This window comes from Mizuhopecten yessoensis, unplaced genomic scaffold (genome assembly GCF_002113885.1).
Source record: "Mizuhopecten yessoensis strain PY_sf001 unplaced genomic scaffold, ASM211388v2 scaffold10779, whole genome shotgun sequence".
Taxonomy (NCBI): Eukaryota; Metazoa; Mollusca; class Bivalvia; order Pectinida; family Pectinidae; genus Mizuhopecten; species Mizuhopecten yessoensis.
In genome coordinates, this window is record NW_018408717.1 from 27,261 (window position 1) to 43,222 (window position 15,962).

The following is a 15,962-nucleotide window of genomic DNA, read 5'->3' on the forward strand; positions in this document are numbered from 1 at the left end:
TAGAATTTACACAGGATTGCGTAGCTAAAATGTACACAGGATATTGTGTAACTAAAATTTACACAGGATATGGTGTAACTAAAATGTACACAGGACATTGTCTAACTAGATTTTACACAGGACATTGTGTGACTAAAATTTACACATGATTTTGTGTAATTAGAATTTACACAGGACATTGTGTAACTAGAATTTACGCAGGAATCGAGTCTTTTCGGTACAGTTTGTAACTAGGATTCAATAGGACATTGTGTAGCTAGAATTTACACAGGTTTTTTGTGTAACTAGAATGTATACAGGACACAAACAAGTGGAAGAGGTAAGAAAGGGGAGACAACACAGAAAGAAAAGTTACTCCAATACCCAACAACACCATTCACAAGGTCAGTCGTACAGTAACAATAGACAGACTCAGTCTTATGAAAAGCGAACTTGTTCGCGTTGTGGACACAGTCATGGACCTGATAAGTGCCCAGCTATGGGGAGGCGCTGTAGGTTATGTACTAAGATGGATCACTTCGCGTGCTGCTGTCGGACGAAAAAGGGTGTTGCTGTAAAGGAAGTGACCGAGCAAGAGGAATTCTTTCTCGGAGCCATAACCTCAAGCTACAGTTACGAAAAAGCATGGGAGGTGACACTCAAAGTTGGTAACACACCAATAACATTCAAGGTAGACACCGGAGCAGACACTACTGTTATCTCACAAGCGACATACAACAAGCTTAATCAACGTCCAGCATTGCGTCTCATCGGTTCTATACTTCAGGGTCCAGGAGAAGAAGTCCTTCCATCCCTAGGTAGATTTGAATGACATACTAAGCACAAGGGGAGGCAATTCAAATTCCCAATATGTGTGATTGGTGGAGACAACTCTAGTAACTTACTAGGAAGGAGTGTCGCACACCAAATGGGACTTATAATGAGAGTTGAAGCTGTTACTGATGACCTGTTTGGACCAACAGGACTGCTGGCGTGCGAGCCAGTCAAGATACAGTTAAAGGAGCACGCATCTCCTTATTGTATTAGCGCCTCAAGGCGAGTACCATTTCCCTTACTCGAAAAGGTCGAAGACGAACTTAACCGAATGGTTCCGGTGGTGAAAAAGACGGGGAAGATCCGTATCTGTGTTGACCTAAAAAGGTTAAACGAGGCTGTAAAGCGAGAACATTTCATGCTACCAACCCTTGATGATATAGCTCCCAAGCTAGTGGGTGCTAAGGTGTTCTCCAAATTGGACACCAGTAGCGGATTTTATCAAATACCTCTGGAGGAAAGTAGTAGTAGGCTCACGACGTTCATCACTCTATTTGGACGCTTCGCTTTCCGTAGAGTGCCATTTGGAATAACATCTGCACCCGAAATCTTTCAGCGGAAAATGTTAGAGTTGTTGACCGGTCTAGAAGGAGTTGAGGCGATCATCGATGACACGTTGATCTATGGGAAGACTCAGGAGAAACATGACAAGCGTCTGACAAAGGTCCTAGATAGGATACGAGCATCAGGCCTTAAGCTAAACAAGGACAAGTGCGAGAAGGTCCAAACTTGAGTACTTTGGGCATGTCGTGAGTGGGGACGGCATCAGTACCAATCCTGGACGCGTCGGAGCGATAAGAGGATTGGACGCTCCGAAAGATGTAACTGAGCTGAGAAGAGTTATTGGTATGATCAACTACCTGGGAAGATTTATTCCCGACTTATCAACCATCATGCGTCCCATGACAGATCTACTCAAATCGGACATTGTGTGGCTATAGACGCCACGTCAACAAGATGCGTTCGAACAAATAAATGGAATGTTGACGAACACTCCAACGTTGATTTTCTATTCTGTGAACAAGCCAACGATCATCAGTGCGGATGAGAGCAGCTATGGCCTTGGTGGGACCATCTTCCAGGTGGATGGAGGAGAGATGAAAACTGTGGCGTACTGTTTTCGCACCTTGACGCCAGCAGAGACGAGATATGCTCAGATTGAGAAAGAGTGTTTGGCCTCGGTTTGGGCATGTGAAAAATTTGAAAGATACTTGGTAGGACTAGAGTCGTTTAAACTACTCACAGATTACAGGCCATTGATACCTCTTATCAACACCCAGGACCTCGACAGGACGCCCCTGAGGTGTCAGCGTCTGTCTACTGATGCGTTTGAGGAGATTTGCTCCAATAGCTGAACATGTACCTGGAAAGCTGTTAGTTGTCCCGGATACTCTATCAAGGAGTCCGCTTAAACTGAACGAGGCTCCAATTGATGAGGACATGGAAGTGTTTGTGGACTCCGTTAGGTCTTCCTCGCCTTTTTAAGACCGGAAATTGGCTCGGATTAGAGTAGCTTCGTTAGAAGATCCACATCTTCAGAAACCTCTCAGGCTCACAAGGACAGGATGGCCTGATCGTGAAAGCTCCCTAGAGGATATGGATGGTTACTTCGCATTACGGAACGAACTGTCAGTATCGAATGACTTACTGCTATACCGACAAAGGATAGTGATACCGAGTACACTACGCGCAGAACTCCTTGAGACACTTCATGAAAGACACCTAGGTATTACCAAGTGTCGCGAGCGTGCATCGACCTGTGTATGGTGGAACGATGTCCATCCTGTCAGGAACACACACCTACTCAGAGGAAGGAACCCTTAAAGGTTACTCCTCTACCGGCGCGACCGTTGCCAAAGATATCGGCAAATCTTTTTATGACTTTATAAACGAGAGTTACCTGGTAGTCATGGATTACTACTCAAGGTATCTAAAGATAGCTCACCTATCTAACATACCAAGTGGTCAAGTTATCGGAAAGCTGAAGAAAATCTTCGCACGGTTTGGAATTCCGGAAGAATTCGTGTCCGACAATGGGACACAATTTGCCTCGCACGAATTCAATAAATTCGCGGAGAAGTACAACTTCGTACACACCTTCACAAGTCCGCACTACCCTCATGCAAATGGGGAGGCGGAGAGCGGAGTAAAGATCACAAAACCTATACTCGCGCAAGACGACATTTTCCTTGCTCTAATGGCGTGTCGGGCAACACCGATTGCTTCAACAGGAGCTAGCCCGAGTCAGCTCATCATGGGTCGTCAAATAAGAACGACTGTACCGGTTACACCCAAGACACTCGACCCGAGGTGGCCAAGTAAGAGATTGGTACACCAGTGCGACCGTAGTTACAAGAAACGGTACAAATCTCAATATGATCGTCACAACGCAGTGTGTCCACTATACCCAAGCTGGAACCTGGAGATACAGTCAAACTCAAATTAGACAATCAGAAACTTTGGAGTTCGGAGGGAACAGTGGAGAAGGCTAAAATGAAGTCAGAACACCCCGTGGTGTTTACCACAGAAATCGTAGACATTTGCAATTAACGAGACACAGAACTCAGCCTGTTGGTAATTCGGAACTAACGCGATTCGTTAAAGATCCCGAGTTCACAGATATGCAAGTGACCAAAACTGTACCAGACAATGTGGTTCTGAAGAATGTCCCACCTGGGAACGAGACAGATAGTCTGCCACTTGAGAACTCTCAGAACAGTGAGTTTCGCCAAGACTCTGACCGTGTCCATTCAAATCCTGATCACAGTGATGATACAACTGTCACCACACGTTCAGGCCGGTGTGTTATCAGACCTAAACACCTGAGTGACTTTGTTTAGTGTAGTTTCAATTTCTTTATTACATTGAGTTCTAGGCAAAGTGTTTTCATGGACATGGCTCAATTTAGTTTGTTCTGATCCATATGGATCGAGTTAATACGTTTTTTGAAGTTAAACGTTAAAACATTGATTGTTTGTTTGAAGTTCACTCAAAAGGGGGAGATGTGTTAGAAACAGAATTCTATCATAAAATGACTAGTGTAAGTCTAGGTTCGTTTGATGATGTGTGAGTAATATGTATGTAGGGTTGGAAGCTGGAGGCCTATGGCCTGGGCAAAGCCTCAGTTAACCTGGTGTCCAGCTACCTGAGCAGCAGGAATCAGCAGGTAAAAAAGGGGGTCCCCAAGGGTTCTATTTTAGGACCCTTGCTTTTTAATGTATTTATAAATGATATGTTTTTATATGTGACATCCTGTAAATTATATAATTATGCAGACGACAACACTGTCAGTGAATCGAATACAGACCCAGATGCTTTAAAAACATAATATTGAAAATGACTGTCAACATTTAATAGACTGGTTTAAATCAAACCAGATGAAAGCAAACCCTGATAAATTTTGTCCTTTAGTCTGGCACTTTTGTCCCGTGAAGAGTGTCAGAAAGCTAGAAAAGATACAAGAAAGAGCTTTAAGGTTTATACATAATGATCACAACTCATCCTTCAGACACTTACTCAGTATTACCAACAGCGAAAGGCTTCATGTAAGGCCTCTGAAGGAAATGGGTTGTGAGGTTTTTCAAATATAAACAAAATTTCTCCTGAATATATTCATAATCTTGTAAATATTAAGATGTCTAATTATGACTTCAGGAAGGAAAATACTGCAGAGGTGCCCAGGGTCAACACTTTGAAGTATGACAAAAAATCGTTTGCTTTTGAGGCCGCCCGGGTGTGGAACAGCCTCCCAAATGACTTCCGAAAAGTTGAAAACTTCATCGTGTGCCCTGGTTACCTCTGCCCCCTGACATTTTAGATTGTGTGATTCTTCATAGTGTGCCCTTGTTACCTCTGCCACCTGACATTTTGGATTGCGTTATACTTCATAGTGTGCCCTGGTTGCCTCTGCCACCTGACATTTTAGATTGTGGGATACTTCATAGTGTGCCCTTGTTACCTCTGCCACCTGACATTTTAGATTGTGGGATACTTCATAGTGTGCCCTTGTTACCTCTGCCACCTGACATTTTGGATTGCGTTATACTTCATAGTGTGCCCTGGTTACCTCCGCCCCCTGACATTTTAGATTGTGTGATTCTTCATAGTGTGCCCTGGTTGCCTCTGCCACCTGACATTTTAGATTGTGGGATACTTCATAGTGTGCCCTTGTTACCTCTGCCACCTGACATTTTGGATTGCGTTATACTTCATAGTGTGCCCTGGTTGCCTCTGCCACCTGACATTTTGGATTGTGGGATACTTCATAGTGTGCCCTGGTTTCCTCTGCCACCTGACATTTTGGATTGCGTTATACTTCATAGTGTGCCCTGGTTTCCTCTGCCACCTGACATTTTGGATTGTGGGATACTTCATAGTGTGCCCTGGTTACCTCGGCCACCTGGCATTTTGGATTGTGTGATACTTCTTAGTGTGCCCTGGTTACCTCTGCCTCCTGACATTTTGGATTGTGTGATCCTTCATAGTGTGCCCTGGTTACCTCCGCCCCCTGACATTTTAGATTGTGTGATACTTCATAGTGTGCCCTGGTTGCCTCTGCCACCTGACATTTTGGATTGCGTTATACTTCATAGTGTGCCCTGGTTGCCTCTGCCACCTGACATTTTGGATTGTGTGATACTTTTATTGTCTTATTTCATTTCTTATATGTTTTAATTCTATTCTATATGTTTGCAGGATCTTATTTGTATTTTAATTCCATATATTCTAAAATACTTTTTTTTACAAAACTTGATAAACTTTGTTAATTGATTTCGGTATCATTTTTAATTCACTTCATTGCTATATTAGCATTGTATGTATATTCCATAGTGTTTTAATCCTAAGTCCTAAGTAATTCTTGTGTGATATACAAGTAGTCATTCACTATTAACTATGTCTTTTATTTACTTATTCTGAATACTACTTATCTGTGATCACATTTAATGCTTTTCATATATTAACACTATATTTATATATCTATACCGGGGGCCTTTGTAGGAAGGGGACTCCCAATCACTTAGAAACCTGGGATATGTATACTGTCTTTCTTTGTGATGATTATTACTGTTTTTTTATTATATATGTGACTATCTCCCTTTACTTGTAATATAATATGTTATTGTTATTTTACATATGTTTGTCGCAATAATAGCTCTCAGGAGCTAATGTTCCTTGCTTACATGAATGCGACGTTAAATAAAATTTCTTGTATCTTGTTTCTTGTATCTTGTATGTTTTAAGGGTATATATCATTATCTTAATGGAAAGTGTGCTATATCCTCTCATGATGTGAAGGCCAATGTCTTGATAATGCTCATCAGAGTGCTTTGCTATAACAATGTTATGATAATGCTCATTGGTGTGCTTCGCTATAACAATGGTATGATAATGCTCATTAGTGTCCCTTGCTATAACCACGTTATGATAATGCTCATTAGTTTGCCTTCCCATAACAATGTAATGATAATGTTCATTCGAGTGCCTTGCTAGAACAATGGTATAATAATGCTCATTAGTGTGCCTTGCTTTAACAATGTTATGATAATGCTCATTCGTTTGCCTTGCTATAACAATGTTAGGAAAATGCTTATTAGTGTTCCTTGCTATTGCAATTTTATGATAATATTCATAATTGTGCCTTGTTATAACAATGTTATGATAATGTTCATTCGAGTGCTTTGCTATAACAATGGTATAATAATGCTCAGTAGTGTGCCTTGCTATAACAATGTTATAATAATGCTCATTAGTGTGCTTTGCTATCCCAATGTTATGAAAATGCTCATTAGTTTGCCTTGCTATAACAATGTGATGATAATGCTCATAAGTGTGCCTTGCTATAACAATGTTACGGTAATGCTCATTAGTGTGCCATGCTATTCAAATGTTATAATAATGCTCATTAGTTTGCCTTGTTATTATAATGTGATGATAATGCTGATAAGTGTGCCTTGCTATAACAATGTTATGATAATACTCATTAGTTTGCCTTCTCATAACAATGTTATGATAATGTTCATTAGTGTGCCTTGCTATAACAAAGGTATGATAATGCTCATTAGCGTGCCTTGCTATAATGATGCTCATAAGTCTGCCTTGCTATAACAATGTTATGATAATACTCATTAGTTTGCCTTCTCATAACAATGTTATGATAATGTTCATTAGAGTGCCTTGCTATAACAATGTTATGATAATACTCATTAGTTTGCCTTCTCATAACAATGTTATGATAATGTTCATTCGAGTGCCTTGCTATAACACTGTTATAATAATGCTCATTAGTGTGCTTTGCTATCCCAATGTTATGAAAATGCTCATTAGTTTGCCTTGCTATAACAATGTGATGATAATGCTCATAAGTGTGCCTTGCTATAACAATGTTTGATAATGCTCATTAGTTTGCCTTCCCATAACAATGTAATGATAATGTTCATTCGAGTGCCTTGCTAGAACAATGGTATAATAATGCTCATTAGTGTGCCTTGCTATAAGCCTTGCTATAACAATGTTATGATAATACTCATTAGTTTGCCTTCTCATAACAATGTTATGATAATGTTCATTCGAGTGCTTTGCTATAACAATGGTATAATAATGCTCATTAGTGTGCCTTGCTTTAACAATGTTATGATAATGCTAATTAGTGTGCCGTGCTATTCCAATGTTATAATAATGCTCATTAGTGTGCCTTGCTATAATAAGGCTCATAAGTGTGCCTTGCTATAACAATGTTTGATAATGCTCATTAGTTTGCCTTCCCATAACAATGTTATGATAATGCTCATTGGTGTGCTTCGCTATAACAATGTTATGATAATGTTCATTAGAGTGCCTTGCTATAACAATGTTACGATAATGCTCATTAGTGTGCCTTGCTATAATAATGCTCATAAGTGTGCATTGCTATAACAATGTTATGATAATTCCCATTACTTTGCCTTCCCATAACAATATTATGATAATGCTCAGTATTGTGCCTTGCTATAACAATGTTACGGTAATGCTCATTAGTGTGCCATGCTATTCCAATGTTATAATAATGCTCATTAGTGTGCTTTGCTATTCCAATGTTATGATAATGCTCATTCGTTTGCCTTGCTATAACAATGTTAGGAAAATGCTTATTAGTGTTCCTTGCTATTGCAATTTTATGATAATATTCATACTTGTGCCTTGTTATAACAATGTTATGATAATGTTCATTCGAGTGCTTTGCTATAACAATGGTATAATAATGCTCAGTAGTGTGCCTTGCTATAACAATGTTATAATAATGCTCATTAGTGTGCCTTGCTATATCAATGTTATGATAATGCTCATTACTTTGCCTTAACATAACACTGTTATGATAATGCTCATTACTTTGCCTTAACATAACACTGTTATGATAATGCTCATTACTTTGCCTTCCCATAACAATGTTATGATAATGCTCGTTACTTTGCCTTCCCATAACAATGTTATGATAATGTTCATTAGAGTGCCTTGCTATAACAATGTTATGATAATGCTTATTGGTGTGCTTCGCTATAACAATGGTATGATAATGCTCATTAGTGTGCTTTGCTATTCCAATGTTATGATAATGCTCATTACTTTGCCTTAACATAACACTGTTATGATAATGCTCATTACTTTGCCTTAACATAACACTGTTATGATAATGCTCATTACTTTGCCTTCCCATAACAATATTATGATAATGCTCAGTATTGTGCCTTGCTATAACAATGTTATGATAATACTCATTAGTTTGCCTTCTCATAACAATGTTATGATAATGTTCATTAGAGTGCCTTGCTATAACAATGTTACGATAATGCTCATAAGTGGGCCTTGCTATAACAATGTTATGATAATACTCATTAGTTTGCCTTCTCATAACAATGTTATGATAATGTTCATTAGAGTGCCTTGCTATAACAATGTTACGATAATGCTCATAAGTGGGCCTTGCTATAACAATGTTATGATAATGTTCATTCGAGTGCCTTGCTATAACAATGGTATAATAATGCTCATTAGTGTGCCTTGCTATAACAATGTTACGATAATGCTCATTAGTGTGCCATGCTATTCCAATGTTATAATAATGCTCATTAGTTTGCCTTGCTATAACAATGTTATGATAATACTCATTAGTTTGCCTTCTCATAACAATGTTATGATAATGTTCATTCGAGTGCCTTGCTATAACAGTGTTATGATGATTATGTTCATAAGTTTGCGTGTGCCTTCTCATAACAATGTTATTATAATTATCATTAGTATCATGATATAACAATGTAATGATAATGTTCATTCGAGGGCCTTGCTATAACAATGTGATGATAATGCTGATAAGTGTGCCTTGCTATAATAATGCTCATTAGTTAGCCATTAGTGTGCCGTGCTATTCCAATGTTATATTAATGCTCATTAGTGTGCCTTGCTTTAACAATATTATGATAATGCTCACTAGTATGCCTTGCTATAACATTGTTATAATAATGCTCATAAGTGTGCCTTGCTATAATAATGCTCATAAGTGTGCCTTGCTATTGCAATTTTATGATAATATTCATAATTGTGCCTTGTTATAACACTGTTATGATAATGCTCACTAGTATGCCTTGCTATAACATTGTTATAATACTGCTCATTAGTGTGCTTCGCTATTCCAATGTTATATTAATGCTCATTAGTGTGCCGTGCTATTCCAATGTTATAATAATGCGCATTAGTTTGCCTTCTCATAACAATGTTATGAAAATGCTCATTAGTGTGCTTCGCTATTCCAATGTTATGATAATACTCATTATTTTGCCTTCTCATAACAATGATATGATAATGTTCATTAGAGTGGCTTGCTATAACAATGGTATAATAATGCTCATAAGTGTGCCTTGCTATTGCAATTTTATGATAATATTCATAATTGTGCCTTGTTATAACACTGTTATGATAATGTTCATTTGAGAGCCTTGCTATAACAAAGGTATGATAATGCTCATCAGTGTGCTTTGCTATCCCAATGTTATGAAAATGCTTATTATTGTGCCTTGCTATAATAATGCTCATAAGTGTGCCTTGCTATTGCAATTTTATGATAATATTCATAATTGTGCCTTGTTATAACACTGTTATGATAATGTTCATTTGAGAGCCTTGCTATAACAATGTGATGATAATGCTCATAGTGTGCCGTGCTATTCCAATGTTATGATAATGCCCATTGCACTAGTGCTAATGCTCATTAGTGTGCTTCGCTATTCCAATGTTATAATAATGCTCATAAGTGTGCCTTGCTATAACATTGTTATAATAATGCTCATAAGTGTGCCTTGCTATAACAATGTTATGATAATGCTCATTAGTTTGCCTTCCCATAACAATGTAATGATAATGTTCATTCGAGTGCCTTGCTATAACAATGTTATAATAATGCTCATTAGATAACAATGTTATGATAATGCTCATTAGCGTGCCTTGCTATAACAATGTTATTATAATGATCATTAGTATCATGATATAACATTGTTATGATTAGTTTGCCTTGCTATAACAATGTTATCATAATGATCATTGATGTGCCTTGCTTTAACAGTGTTATGATAATGCTCATTCGTGTGCCTTGCTACAATGTTATTATAATGATTATTAGTGCCTTGTTATTATAATGTGATGATAATGCTCATTAGTTTGCCTTGCTATAACAATGTTATGATAATGATCATTGATGTGCCTTGCTTTAACAGTGTTATGATAATGCTCATTCGTGTGCCTTGCTACAATGTTATTATAATGATTATTAGTGTCTTGATATAACAATGTTATGATAATGTTCATCAGTGTACCTTGCTATAATAATGTTATGATAATACTCATTCGTGTGCCTTGCTATAACAGTGTTATGATGATGATGTTCATAAGTGTGCCTTGCTCTAACAATTTTATGATAATATTCAATAGTGTGTCTTGCTATTCGAATGTTATAATAATGCTTATTAGTTAGTTTTGCTATTCCAATGGTATGATAATGCCCATTGCACTAGTGCGCCTTGCTATAACAATGTTATGATAATGCTCATAAGAGTCCTTTGCTATAACAATGTTATGATAATGCTTATGAGTGTGCCTTGCTATAACAACGTTATGATAATGCTCATTAATGTGCCTTGCTATAACAATGTTATGATAATATTTATAAGTGTGCCTTGCTATTCGAATGTTATGATAATGCTCATTAGTGTGCCTTACTATAACAATGTTATGATAATGCTCATTAGTTAGCCTTGCTATTTGAATGTTATGATAATGCTCATTAGTATGCCTTGCTATTCAAATTACATAATTCAGGCTCTCGCTTTAAGGACCTCATAAGTGTGCCTTGCTATAACAATGTTATGATAATGCTGATTAGTATGCCTTGCTATTACAATGTTATGATAATGCTCACTAGTATGCCTTGCTATTCAAATTACATCATTCAGGCTCTCGCTTTAAGGACGTGATATTACTTGCGTTTGACCTAGATTTACATGACGGCTTGGGTTCGAATTACAATTTTGTAACACCTGGTATGTTTTAAAAGTTGTGTTTTGCTTTAGAGACAATATATGTTATAATCATATTATATGGTATTTAGAAATAAGTATATTGATAAAAATGGCATTTCCCTTGTCTCATGTTTGCCAAACAAGAAAATTTCGTTTGCAGTATAGTGTGCGCTGCCTTCTTTTCGGCAATCCTGGTCATTTAGTCAAGAAGAACTGTTGGAGGCAGTCCCGACATTCTTATTGACGGAGTGGTAAATATAAATAAAACGTATTTGGACATGCTCATGAATAAAAGAAAACATAAAATGAACTGCTCGGTGCGAATTTATTTTTCATACAGACCTTTCTGGCGAACATTCTGACCATCTCCGCCTAATCAAAAAATATCAAAAAGATAATTCGGACTAATATTACGAGACTTTATGGGGAGATAATTTGCGTTTGGAAACTTAAAGTGAAAAATATAAAACAGAAAATTTTATTTTAATGTAGGAGTTGCACTCTCCCCCTGTACTGCCGTGTCCTGTGTTATGGTCCTACCTACCAAGTGACTTGCACCTTAGTGCTGCGCTGTTGCGTCCACCTGCGTTACTGGTCCCCATGGTGCTTTGGTCTCGTGTTCTGCCATGTTCCTGGTCCCGCTGGTGCTGTACTGTCGCATTTGCCCGAGTTGCTGTCCCTGCTCACGTACTACACCTCAATCAGTGACACTAATCTATGTTAAAGGAGGCGCGACCTGGAACATGTACTTGTATTAGTCATTTTTTACCCTCGTAATTTCAAAACATGCTAATGGTTGGCAAATCACACAAACTTATATCCCAATTAAGTATCATGAATCTGTCGTAAATAGATTTAGACGCAGCTAATAGTTTAGGAAAGGATTACAAAAACTAAGCACAAATACAATTATTATCATTTTAATGAAGTTACAATGCGTAAGTTACGCCAAGGATAAGATATGTTTATTACATCCTACGCACATCCCTACAGTAACGTTAACACTGTGTTATTGTAAGGTTCATGCGACATTACTGGAACTCCCTCATAGCATGATATGTGTTTAGATGACGTGTGGGTATTAAATCTTTTTTTAACTAAGCCAACGTTTTTGGTTTCCTGGTGGCAGATGGTAAGCTATTTTACAATATAGCCGAAAGCACCGGTTTCCAGAGGTCACCATACGAGATTTTGGGACACAGAGCATTTGATTCTGTCTCCGATCGCAGTGATCGTGACTACTGATACAGGGTGACAAGCTCTTGTAATACCTAGTTTGTCAGATATACCACAGAGCAGCGCATTACATAGTCCAACCGAGAGGTAACAAGTGAATGCACCAAAATTTAGCATGCATCTGCAGTTACCTGATCTGGTAGTAACAGGATTTGGCAATAGCGTTCACTTGTTTCTCCATGTTCAGTGAACTATCAAAGTATATCCCTAGGTTTTTAACAGCTGAGCAGTCTCAATACTTCTGGCACCGACCTTGAGCTGGACAGCCATTGTTTGTTGATCCCTCTAGGAAAAGATTATTAGTTTCGTCTTTTTTCCTGATAAAGCTTTAGCATGTTGGCGTTAATCAAGGTACTGATGTCTGTGGGACAAGCTTCCACGTTATATGATATGGTATCCCGATTGTCTTGTGGCTTGATAACATTACACAGCTCTCTACACTGACGCTTGAAACAATACGATGAAATCCCTGATATACTTACATGCTTAATTGATATGAGTCTTACCTATATATATGACCAGCATTTAGTTGAAATGTCTACCCCAGTACTGTATTTCTCCACTAAGCTTTGACTACAAATACCGAGGAATGTCCGGACACTCATTAACTGATGGGATTCAATAATTCCCTTACTGTTATAGAATTGTCAGTCATCGTAAATAGGAGAAACTGTAACACGATTTAACAAAATAAAAAGGGTATAGAAAACGAAACTCGCAAATCCTATGGTATATCTTACCTTTACAATCGTGATCGATATTGTTACTAAATGTATCGTTATTCTTATTGTAAAAGTTGTCGTTCATAATTATTCTAGTTTCTTGTTAGGACTCACTAAGATAATATGTATTTTGTGTTGTGTATACTATATACACAGACGGGTGATTAGGGTGACAAATATTCACTTAGAAACCAGACACACTGTGGTCAATAACGTGCAACTTTAATTATTCTCGTAAACATTTACATTCAAACTACAGCGGTGGTGTCACTGTTCGGCCGCACACCAATACAAGGAGCCAACAGTATCATCAGAGACAGGCTGTAACAGATGAAGTGATTAAGATGATTTGCTTCTCTGAGGTTTAAAAAACGTTCAAGTCTCGTGTAACGGTTTTGTAATATGAAGCAAACTATGATTAATTTTAAAAGCAAACACGCATCTGAAAAAAAGTGTCAAAAAAAGATGCCTGTTGTTTGTTACAAGTATTTAAAAACAAAATTACCAATTCGGCAGTTATTTTGAAAATGTTTATTTTTTGCTCTTCACGAAAGGCCAAAATTACACCTTTCTTACACTAAATTGATCACATTACAAGTCGTCATTGTAACATCAGATTTTATTGTAGCAAGTTCACTTTTTCTGTACAGCTTTGTAATGTATAATATGATGAAAATAATATGCAACGAAGTGGAAAATGAGACATCATTGGTACATCTTTATACATATTTAGTGTAACTGAAGCACTTTTGATTTTTTGAACCCAAAACAGGTAGAAAATGACACAAAAAGTAATATTCCTTTGACCAACATCGCTCACGTCCTGTTTTAAAGATTACGTCAAGAGGAATTCGTGGAGTATCACTACACCGTGTGATGACGCTGTTGTTGGTATTGCTAGACTTTTCTGTTTCATGTCTAAGCTTCAGTATCACTACACCTTGTGATGACGCTGAATTGTTGGTATTGCTAGACTTTTCTGTTTCATGTCTAAGCTTCATAGTATGGTTTACCTGTTCAACAGCCTAGAAGACAGAAGTTGATGACTTCCGTAATATATGTAGTAACAATGGGTGTTGTTTTTGGTGACTTTGAAAACACATTCATTACATACCAAATCTTATTATATATAATGTATAACGATCTCATTTACCAGACTCTATAGACGTAACTAGTTAGCATAAAAAACAAGGTAGGCTAGTTTTCCGGTAAATATTGATTTCTTAATACATTTTTTAAATGTTATTCCCAATAACCTGCCGCAACGCACTGTGATTAAACCAGAACACAATCCCAGTCAGACGTCAACAGAAAAGATGGCTGCTGGTGAACGTTGCATCTGTGACAAGAGTACACACATTTCTGTCAGTACACATGTGGTGTTTGGGTTCTTTTACAAAAACGACGAGTACCTAATGTCTTTGTTCAGTGGGTAATTTATTTCCCTGTAACAATATTAAAACACACATGAGACGATATACAGAAACGAACTCGCCTAACAATACATTCACATATGGACAATTCACTTTGAAACATACGAGATACTTTTAAAAAGCTATAAAGTGATAAAATAATTATTTAAAGAAGTAGCCTAGAAAACTATATATGTACATGTATATTAAATATGGTTCACATACTACTGGAAATAACATTTATTAACCTACACCGAAGTATAACATCAGTGTTAAATAAGGAAAGTGTTCACTTAGCCAATAACCACACCCATAAGTATATATGAGCAATTTACGACAACTTATAGCATTCCCAATAAATATAAATTATGGAGCATTAATATTAATCGGCATACATATTAAGTTTAGCAATAGCTTAGTTGACCAATAGCTTAGTTGACCAATAGCTCAGTTGACCAATAGCTTAGTTGACCAATAGCTTACCCTGTATGTGGTACCGGGGATCCACTAGTACAGTCATAGTGAAAGGTGTCAAGTTCTGTAGGTATCTCTCTATGTTCTGCGAGGTATATATCTATATGGCGATGTTCAAACCTGCCATTTGCTAGTCCTGGAAATGGTAGAAGGGAAACAACTCTCATTCAGTTCTGATCTTTCTTTCATCAAGGCTTGATGAGCGAAATTTCTTTAAAACATATCTTTAATGAATTAACAAGGTATGGTGGCATGTTTCTGCCATCGACTGACGAGTTACTTATGTCGACATAACTTTTAAAAGATGTCGACGTTATCTATGAATATGTCCACTATTGATCGTTTTTTCTTTGCGAATAGGATCATAGCTTCGATGAGAAATCATTGACATTTTCAAAAATACTAAAATACTTGAAGATCGGTCAACCTTTTTCCTTTATTAAACATGTTTTTTTTATCACATCTGTATCCACATCAACATCATATCCAGGATGGCAAACGTGGGAGCGTGGCCTAAAAGTGGGAGCGTGGCATAAAAGTGGGAGCGTGGCCTAAAAGTCGAAAGCACGTCACTTGATGCTATTTTCATTTTCGGACGTCTCTCCTTAAAGGTATGTCATCCAGTTCTGCGGTCATCAATCCAACATGATGAATGCAATTAATCAGTTTGGAAATATGTGATATCAAAGTTTTACTTTCTACACAACCAATGTACGTATCAAACGTGTCGCAACGTTTCAACTGGCCCTTGCTCATAGCTTGAC

General features: G+C 37.5%; 1 protein-coding gene across 1 annotated transcript; it reads left to right on the forward strand.

Moving 5' to 3' along the window:
- Window positions 1-508: 508 nt before the first annotated feature.
- Window positions 509-2,168, forward strand: LOC110462385. Its single transcript, XM_021516326.1, has 3 exons — window positions 509-797; window positions 963-1,534; window positions 1,755-2,168. Exons 1-3 carry the CDS (start codon window positions 509-511, stop codon window positions 2,166-2,168), a joined length of 1,275 nt encoding a protein of 424 aa, XP_021372001.1.
- Window positions 2,169-15,962: the final 13,794 nt, after the last annotated feature.

Excerpts from the sequence above, each read along its gene's own strand:
- LOC110462385 (XM_021516326.1), top strand. The coding sequence starts at position 509 with ATGGATCACTTCGCGTGCTGCTGTCGGACGAAAAAGGGTGTTGCTGTA. Across the intron at positions 798-962 it reads AGAAGTCCTTCCATCCCTAG|GACTGCTGGCGTGCGAGCCA; the intron begins GTAGATTTGAAT and ends TTGGACCAACAG. Across the intron at positions 1,535-1,754 it reads ACAAGGACAAGTGCGAGAAG|ACGCCACGTCAACAAGATGC; the intron begins GTCCAAACTTGA and ends GTGTGGCTATAG.